Genomic DNA, 10,618 nt, shown 5'->3' on the forward strand with positions numbered 1-10,618 from the left:
TAGTAGTCACTAGTGCTGGCGATTTGTCAACTATCCTTCTACTTGCTAGTAAATTTGAACTATCCTAGTGTCAACACTTGCCCGGTAAGTTAACTTTCAGCTAGCAATAGCAGTTACTAAACTAGTCCCTGTGTCATCATTTAAAGCTGAAGTTCTCGACCTAGGGTTCGGGGAACGGTTTGCAGGTGTACTTAATGAAAGAAACTAGTTTCACTACTGTATATGTAACATCACTGTACATTTTTTTGTTAATGGATAAATGATGAATAAAGTCACTACAATTTGAACCAATATGTATCCATTGCTGTATCATAATATATTCAATTGGTCTTAATATATTACCATTTTATATTCTTTGTCAAGTTAATGGAGGTACGGGTCGATGGGCTGATGACTCTCGGGGTTCATAACGGGGAAAAGGCTGAGAACCTCCTGCCTTAAAAGGTGAACTTGAGTGGAAATCCATCATATACTTTTCAATACATTCATTCTGGCTCAAATGAAATTTTGATTATCCAAGACCATATAGCATAGTGAAAAGTAGCAATGACATCACCGTAGCGGAAGGGAATTCAACCATTTCATTAAACTACAATATTCAACATTTCTTCCATTTGGATCGTAATACAACCAAGACTTTTTTAGTACACAAAAATCATAAATAATATTGACATTTTATAAGCTGATACAGTTGAAATATGCCTAATTATTAGATGTTAATATCGTCAACAATTGCCAACAGTCATGACAAAATGCATTGAAAAATATTTTATTAATCATATAATATAAATGATATAGTGCAATGCACCAGTTCAGACGAATGGCTTTATATATTGTCTTCATATATTGAATACCATATTACAAGTAACTATGTATTACGTATTATAAGCTAGAAAAACTCAAACTTCGTAATAATTCAAATCAACAGTAACACAACCTGGTACATGTCAGGTGAACTATACTGTCAGTGTTTAAAATTCAATACACACCTGTACAGTAGTAAAATAATAACAAATACACTCTATATCATAGTCAACATTGTTGCCATAATACAGCTTTGCAAAATGAATTGCTAATAATTATTAGAAATCATAAATCAACAGTAATCATGATTATACACTGGTACGTCAGGTGAACTATACTGTCAGTGTTTAAAGTTCAATACACATCTGTGGAATAGTAAAATGACGAGAAATATATTCTATATCATATTCAACAATGTTGTCATAATGCAGCTTTGCAAAATGAATGGACAATAATTATAAACATGTTAATTAAATGGGCCAAGTAACATTTGGCAAAATATATTGCTAGATCATAAAGCAATACATTTGTTACAAACACAGATATTACTAAAGAAAAGAAAGAAATTCGCCACATGATGGTGCAAAATACGCAAGTGATAATACAAACACATAATATATTACTATAGACAAATGTAGTAACGTTTATGGATCTCAAACGTTTGAGTCAATGCGACGTTTATATAGCTTCTTGCAAAGAGGAACAAGAACACGGGAAGAAATTACCTTTACTCAGTAATGACCCGATTTGGTACACTGTGTGTGGTTCAGGAGGAAGTTGTCCAGTGTTCTTCTCCTCATTTCAATTTGGTTATTTCAAGTTGAACAGTTTCCAGTTTAAAAAAATAAATAATACAATTTCGACTGAAGTAGAAAAAAGATAATTCCCTCTCAGACTGCTGGCGTGGAACCCACGATAATGCAACTACTATACGCGGGATGGTCTTCAAACACGGACATCGGGTAGGTTCATCTCCACACCGCCCATCTCCGAAGCCCACCAGCACCTTCCACCTACAGGTGCCGCCCCAAGGAACCGACACTCGGTCCCCGGACTGGCCCCACCAGGTCACTATCGGCGGAGGCCCCGAGGATCGTCATCGGATGCTGTGGGGCTGCGGACCTCCGGTCACTGAAACTCGGGGGGCAACAGTGAATCAACCTTCAATCGCACAGCCGAATTCCTCTAACCGGACATCCGCGGCCTCACAATACCCGCCAACGGTCTTCACTTCTCACAAAATTCTTAATCCCAAAGCCACAGGTGTCTAATTATCCATTGATTGAGTGACAGAGTATAGGCCCGGTCCGGTAACAGAGTGCCGGCCGCTTGGGGCTGCACTTCCGGGTGGAGGCAAGAGGGGGGGGGGGTGACGTGATCTGAAGACGGCCTTCTCTGACGTCCGTCCCGCAGGATCGCCATATTATGTCTGAGGTCCATAGGCCTAATGCACATAAGGAACGTTCAACTTAGTCACGGAATAATAATAATAATATTCAAAGGAGAAGAGATGACAGTCTGATTTATTTATTACTATTTGTCATATAAGATAAACAAAATAGCATTCAGCACTGAATAACTGAATTCTGGCTCCCACAAGATATTGAAACTTCACTCGAGTGCATCAACACAATATATTTGTGTCGTTATTTACTTGCGATACTGAAAATACCGCTTCACACAGAGACACTCTAGCCAACCGTTGTCAATTAGAATGGTCAGGAAACTTTGGACAAGTTATTCTAGACTTTCAAGAACATGTCTAACCTTTGTAAAGGTCTCTCAATGCATGATACAAAGGAAATTTGACATTTAGATATTCTAAAAGCAGAAGATTGTAACTGAAGTCGTTTCGACTCATACGAACTCGCAATGGTTGGCGAGATCTCGGCCCAGAGAAGCCTTGCGACACATTTCTACTGGGTTCCAGAATGTTTGACACTAATGAGCGAAATGAAGTCGGAAAAAAGACGAAAAGTTCCAAAACAATAGGCATAAATATGGCTACACATAGTACATCAATATGCATCAAAAATTGTTACAGAAACGTAACCTTCATTCCCAAAATAAACACAAACGTTGTCAAAAAATAGTTTTAGTCAACCTAGTGTTCCATAAACTCATTTCATACATTGGAAACAATAGGTATAAACATGGCTACACATGGTATATCAATATGCATCAAAAATTGTTAGAATCGTAACCTTCATTCCCAAAATAAACACAAACATTGTCAAAAAATAGTTTTACTCAACCGAGTGTTCCATAAACTCATTTCATACATTGTAAACAATAGGCATATACATGGGTACACATAGTATATCAATATGCATCAAAAATTGTTACAGAAACGTAACCTTCATTCCCAAAATAAACACAAACGTTAGGAAAAAATTACTCAACCTAGTTCCATAAACTTATTAATATATTGTAAACAATAGGCATAAACATGGTTACACACAGTATATCAATATGCATAAAAATGTTACATAAACCTTTCATACAAAAATATAAACGTTAATGTAAAAAATAGCGCTCCATAAAAGTAGTTCATACTAACGTATTACAGAACGAAAAATTACATAAAACCTGTTGTGATCTTATGCAAGAAAGTAAGTAAAGTGTAGTCTCAATGGCAAAGGATTACCAAACTCAACAGGAGGGCAAATGCCAGGGAGAATAAATAATAATTCTATGTTGCGCACGGGCTTGTGTGTGTGTGTGTGTGTGTGTGTGTGTGTGTGTGTGTGTGTGTGTGTGTGTGTGTGTGTGTGTGTGTGAGTGCGCGCGCGCGCGTGGGGTTCATTTTGACTTGGAAGAGGTCTTCACTGTTGAATATTTAAAATGTCCAAATTGAACTGAAATGCCTTCAACATTTTTCTAAATTCAATGTACATTGGGAGGGGGGAGGTTCTGATAAATCTCAAGTCAAAATGAACAAGATGTCAGTCATGGGGTACGCTGTTGGTAAATGGTACCCCCCAATACACTTATGTCAAGACTGGTATATGTAGACATATTTTACTCGATGTAACCATCTTGTAAAACATATTGTATATCATTTAAATATAATGCAGTAGCACATTTATGAAATATAATCACGAAGAACCTACAGTCTGAATAAAAGAAAACTTAGAAAGTATACTTCTATATTTTGGCTAATAGCTATAACCCTCTCCAGGAAAGTACAAGTTACAAGAAATGATTGAGACAAACACAATTGAGATGTAAGTGGAGGATGAACAGGGATAGCTTGACACGCGACGTTCCGTCACACAGGGCGGAGTCAGAACGGAGGAGGATGTGTAGTCAATCGGGTAGAGGTGTGAGGTCAGAAGGGATGCAGGGTCAGGAGTGTGTCCGAACTTGAATATCTCTAAAGGTTAATGGTCGCCGGACATAATCTCACGTCTAGCTGTGAGCATATTGGTAAATCTTCAACGTCCTGACCCCGCTCCCCCACTACTCCTGACCCCGCATCCCTTCTGACCTCGCACCTCTACCCGATTAACCACATTTCCCCCTCCCTTCTGACTCCGCCCCGTGTGACCGAGTGTCGCGTGTCAATCTATTCTTGTTCCTCCTCCACTTGCATCTCGATTGTAATTGTCTCAATTATTTCTTGTAACTTGTACTTTCCTGAAGAGGGCCATAGCTATTAGCCGAAATATACAAGTTATACTTTCTTCTAAGTTTCCTTTTATTCCGACTGTGACAGGTGTAAGGAAGGTGGAAGAATACGACACGGGTCTAGGACAGTTTATTCCTGACCTGTTTCGCTTAAAGCTCCTTCAGAGGAAGGTCTAACCAAAACCGGTCAGGAATAAACTCTGTCCTAGACCCATGTCTTATTCTTCCACTATCCTCAAGTATGACTGCCTGAGTCATTATCAAAAGACAAAGATGGAACAAATGCATGGGTTTGTATAGTACAAATATGCAGAAATACAGCGTGTGATTGGCTGGTAGGATGACCTTTTCTCGTCCCCTCGTGGTTGAGAGGACGGGACAGTTTTCCACTTACACTCATTGGCTGGCTTATCCGTTCTCTCGAGCCTCGCATACCGGGTCTGTAGAGTGATGTTTTCCGTCCTGCCTCGGGGCTTGCCTCTCCTGAAAGGCTTAATACTTGGGAGTAAGTAGGGGCGTCTTGGTGGGAATTCAGACTCCCAAGTATTAAGCCTTTCAGGAGAGGCAAACCCCGAGGCAGGACGGAAAACATCACGCTACAGACCCGGTATGCGAGGCTCGAGAGAACGGACAAGCCAGCCAATGAGCGTACGTGGAAAACTGTCCCGCCCTCTCAACCATGAAGGGACGAGAAAAGGTCATCCTTCCAGCCAATCACACGCTCTATTTCTGCATCTTTGTACTACATAAACCCATGCATTTATTCCATCTGTCTTTTGATAATGACTCAGGCAGAGTCGAAACGTCAAGCCAATAATGACCGGAATAGAAAATCTACTCTTTCCTTTACCCCTTGCTATAAGGAAGTCGGACAATATGAAGAAAAAAATTATCAGCGCTGAATTTGCTGTTGCTTTCAACTAAGCCTGCTTAAGAGATAATGTACTACCGCGTATACCAAGTCCACAATGCAACTTTCTTCTAATCTAATTTTGATCACCTACATCTTTTCGAATCCGAATTTGACCGTTATGGATATAGATGATGATTAATGTTCCGAGAACAAAGTTATACTAAGAAGCGAACCAAACGCATCTTAAAACTTTGTACGAGTCCTGAAAGCAGCACAGCTTGTGACCAACTTGTACAGCTCAAGACATGCGTCAACATTATTATACAATCTTCACTCTAGAAAATGTTGGAATAAGTCTTATTTATAGTTGGTGTTAGTTCGACTAAGCCTGAATCTCGCAGTTCTTTTTAATGGAAATTCACCGTTTCAATCATTCGTACGAATACTTAGTCATTAATGTTTTAGATTTCAGTAGTAATGAAAAATTTCAACACTTGCTGGATTTTTGTAGCAAGTGATCACTTAAATGTGACCTAAACACATTCAAGCACATATGATTTTCAAGAAAACGACCTCATAACATATCCCAAAGGCATAATCCGTCACTAGCAATATTCATCATTGCAGCTTGAACGAACTTGTTTTTATCAATCCGCAACACGATAATACTCAGTATTACGGACTTTGCTTCTCTACTTGATCAGTTCATGTTTAAATGTCTCAACATAAAGATAACGATTCCAGAAGCTGAGCATATAACAAAAGGAATAAAAAAGAATTCCAAGAATTACAACTCTTCATGCCTATGCTAAGAGCAAGATTACAGTTGAGAATGTGGTACAGTGAGAATCCTTACTGTACTAAGGTGACTGAAAAGTCCGTCTGTATTCCACCTTTGTAACTCCAGATGCCTTGGGAAGATGTCTACAAAGATCACAGATTTGGCCAATGTCATGAAGCCGTTTTCCATAATGGGGTAGAAGGAAAACTATCTTGCTCAATGTCAACCAAAAACATTGTGCTGAAGATTTATGGATGCTTTAGAGGAAGGCGGATGGAAGAAAATAGATAAATAGAGATAGAGATAGCGGAGCCACATAAGACTCCTCTGTTGCCCACGGTGGTCTGTGTAAGCAAAAGGTCTCACTCAATGTTACCTAAAAACATTGTGTAAAACTCTAAATGAATTGTTGTACAAGCATGCTTGGGAAAAAGTATTCCAAGCGCCCACGATGGTCTGTGGTAGTAAAAGTTCTCGCTCAATGTTAACTAAAAACATCGTGCAAAACTTTTAATGAATTGTTTTACAAGCATGCGGCCGAAGCCACATCTGGGAAAATATCCCAAGCGCCCACGGTGGTCTGTGGGAGGATAAGTTCTCGCTTGATGTTAACTAAAAACATCGTGCAAAACTTTTAATGAATTGTTTTACAAGCATGCGGCCGAAGCCACGTCTGGGAAAAGTATCCCAAGCGCCCACGGTGGTCTGTGGGAGGGTAAGATCTCGCTCGATGTTAACTAAAAACATCGTGCAAAACCTCTAATGAATTGTTTTACAAGCATGCGGCCGAAGCCACATCTCGGAAAATATCCCAAGCGCCCACGGTGGTCTGTGGGAGGGTAAGACCTCGCTCGATGTTAACTAAAAACATCGTTCAAAACCTTTAATGAATTGTTTTACAAGCATGCGGCCGAAGCCACGTCTGGGAAAAGTATCCCAAGCGCCCACGGTGGTCTGTGGGAGGGTAAGATCTCGCTCGATGTTAACTAAAAACATCGTGCAAAACTTTTAATGAATTGTTTTACAAGCATGCGGCCGAAGCCGTCTGGGAAAATATCCTAAGCGCCCACGGTGGTCTGTGGGAGGATAAGATCTCGCTCGATGTTAACTAAAAACATCGTGCAAAACTTTTAATGAATTGTTTTACAAGCATGCGGCCGAAGCCACGTCTGGGAAAAGTATCCCAAGCGCCCACGGTGGTCTGTGGGAGGTAAAGATCTCGCTCAATGTTACCTAAAAACATCGCGCAAAACTTTTAATGAATTGTTTTACAAGCATGCGGCCGAAGCCACGTCTGGGAAAAGTATCCCAAGCGCCCACGGTGGTCTGTGGGAGGGTAAGATCTCGCTCAATGTTACCTAAAAACATCGTGCAAAACTTTTAATGAATTGTTTTACAAGCATGCGGCCGAAGCCACATCTCGGAAAAGTATCCCAAGCGCCCACGGTGGTCTGTGGGAGGTAAAGTTCTCGCTCAATGTTACCTAAAAACATCGTGCAAAACTTTTAATGAATTGTTTTACAAGCATGCGGCCGAAGCCACGTCTGGGAAAAGTATCCCAAGCGCCCACGGTGGTCTGTGGGAGGGTAAGATCTCGCTCAATGTTAACTAAAAACATCGTGCAAAACTTTTAATGAATTGTTTTACAAGCATGCGGCCGAAGCCACGTCTGGGAAAAGTATCCCAAGCGCCCACGGTGGTCTGTGGGAGGTAAAGATCTCGCTCAATGTTAACTAAAAACATCGTGCAAAACTTTTAATGAATTGTTTTACAAGCATGCGGCCGAAGCCACGTCTGGGAAAAGTATCCCAAGTGCCCACGGTGGTCTGTGGGAGGTAAAGATCTCGCTCAATGTTACCTAAAAACATCGCGCAAAACTTTTAATGAATTGTTTTACAAGCATGCGGCCGAAGCCACATCTCGGAAAATATCCCAAGCACCCACGGTGGTCTGTGGGAGGGTAAGATCTCGCTCGATGTTAACTAAAAACATCGTGCAAAACTTTTAATGAATTGTTTTACAAGCATGCGGCCGAAGCCACGTCTGGGAAAAGTATCCCAAGCGCCCACGGTGGTCTGTGGGAGGTAAAGATCTCGCTCAATGTTACCTAAAAACATCGTGCAAAACTTTTAATGAATTATCTTACAAGCATGCGGCCGAAGCCACATCTCGGAAAAGTATCCCAAGCGCCCACGGTGGTCTGTGGGAGGTAAAGATCTCGCTCAATGTTACCTAAAAACATTGCGCAAAACTTTTAATGAATTGTCTTACAAGCACGCAAGGGGAGTCCGCATACATGTACGCGGACATTGCGTTAATTTTGTATGTACGTGGTCCTCAGATAATTGTGTGGTATATGCAGTGACAAACACGTGCTGTAACGTCCCCTTAAATATAAAAAAATATCAGCTATAGTGCATCAAAATACAGGATTCGTTGACAGTAACACATCGGGCCGAGCCATGGTTCAGTAGAACACACCATAGAGTTCACTCCTATTATCAGTATGCCCTTGACTGGGCACATTTGTGGGGACGAGTATGTTGACTGTCGGCCGCACCTTTTTAACCTTTCGCCACTCGTGACGAACACTTTCTTCCAAATGAAACAACTTCCTATTATCTAGCTACCAGACTTAATCTACAAAATCTACATGTGACTTTTGAAAATACAGTTAATGAAGTTAGTAAAACTCTAATTGGAAGAAAGTGTTCGCCACGAGTGGCGAAAGGTTATAAAAGCACGGCCTTAATGTAATCTTATCTTAAGATAATGAAGCACTGCATTTAGTTTCCCCTTGTCCCGGAAGATCTCCTTGACCGTAGCCAACTTCTTGTTCAAAATTTCATTCTCTCTACACAGCCGCTTCCTCTCCAGTTCGTCTTGCTTTGCCTTCTCCTCCATCTCACGCAAGCGACATTTCAGCCTCTCTAGTTCACTGGGGACCTCCATGTCTACAAAATTCCCATCCTTTTCACTTGCCAGAGCTTCTTCGGCAGAACAGTCCTGGCCATGCTGGACTGGTGAGGTCCTCCCTTCGGCAGGAGATTGTCGAGGGCTTTCCTGTGTTCCCACCACGACAAATACAGTGTGGTGACGGTTTTGCTCAGGAGTGGTGGCACCTCCTTCAGCAGCCGCTGTCGCTATCGCTACAGTGTTAGGTCCATCAGAAGAGGCTGTCACATCGGTCGACCCTAAGGTCTCAGGGGGAGGCACTGTCCTGGCCCTGGCGTTGACCACCCTTGGAGACTTGACATCTCGAGGAACCACCGCATCTCCTGCAGAAGCACCGTCGCGAGTTCGCTTCTTCGACGCCTCATTCGCGCCCTCTGCGACGGGAGTACTCTCCTCTCTCTCGGGATTATTTGGCGGTGGGGTCGACGCTGCCCTTCTCGGAGCCTCTGCAGGGTTGGTTGGCGAAAGCCTCCTTTGGGACGTGATCGTCCTTAATGCACGAGTTAGCTGTACAATGTTTGCCGGGGCTGTATGTCCTTGGGAGAACCGAACTATGTCACTGGTCACATCTGCAGGAAAGCTGTCCCGGTTCCCGATCTGCCGAGCGAGGTTGAGGCTTAGGTTGGAGGCCTTAGGATCCCACCCGCTGCCAGGGATCTTGACGAGTGACGTCGTAGTATCTTTAATCATAAAGATTGGGGCCATTTCGGTGTGCGTGGTTCAAATCTGTGCGCCTGCGGGAGACTTCGGTGAGGGAAGGTCTTATGACCTTCCGAAGGGAGAAAAAAGCAGCCTGGGCAACCTGCAACAGAGAACAACGGGTAGTTAGCTAGCAAGGGTCACCCTCGACCCCAATGCTATGTTTCCTCCTTCGAGGAGAAGCGGGTCTCGAACAAACTGCTCTACAAGAAAAGACATGAAACTGGCCAGGCTCGTATACTCGTCTTCACACACATACACACACACACACACACATATATATATATATATATATATATATATATATATATATATACACACACACACACTTATAGGTGATGGCGTTTACAGGAATATATATTATTACTCTTCGTTTAAATAACAACTAGGGAAGTACCAACAACAGTGCCTGAAAGACGTCAGAAAGAACAGTCTCCCTGTCATCAAAGCTCGGCCCAGGATTTCCACCCTTTTCACACGAGACCAGACAACCGGCGACTGTTCCCACATAAGCTCTCGACAAAAACAGACCCACACACAAAATTGCATAAAGTTTTATTCCCATAGATCGGGAAGGTCAGTGTTTTTATTTAACAAAATTAGAATTTTTATTTTTTAATCATCTATTTATTTGTTTATTTATTGTGCCAGTGACGTATGTTCATAGTTCTCCAGGTATGGACTCTGGAGAGGATCATGTCTCCCAAAACCAGTGGTTCTTAACTTTGGGGGTGCGAGACATGATAGCCAGTGGAATGGTACTGTATACTTATCATGTGAAAGCAAAGCCAGGTTTGTATCATATGTTTGCATCGTATTTATATTGCACGGGGGATACGATTTTTTTTTTTTTCTTTTTTTTTTCTTTTTTTTTAAGATGCCGGCCGGGCACTGAA

The 10,618-nt window shown here is 41.8% G+C and overlaps 1 protein-coding gene across 1 annotated transcript in view; it reads right to left on the bottom strand.

The window, feature by feature from the left end:
* Positions 1-5,323: 5,323 nt before the first annotated feature.
* The window catches only part of LOC143034366 (uncharacterized), a 30,653-nt gene continuing 25,358 nt past the window's right edge, over positions 5,324-10,618 (bottom strand). Inside the window, exon 2 of the mRNA XM_076200322.1 lies at positions 5,324-9,825. Coding sequence (XP_076056437.1) covers positions 8,817-9,728 — 912 coding nt within the window. The 5' untranslated portion in view covers positions 9,729-9,825 and the 3' untranslated portion in view covers positions 5,324-8,816. The remainder of the gene's footprint in view (positions 9,826-10,618) is intronic.

This window comes from Oratosquilla oratoria, chromosome 17, assembly GCF_046742065.1.
Source record: "Oratosquilla oratoria isolate Oo_2021 chromosome 17, ASM4674206v1, whole genome shotgun sequence".
NCBI lineage: Eukaryota > Metazoa > Arthropoda > Malacostraca > Stomatopoda > Squillidae > Oratosquilla > Oratosquilla oratoria.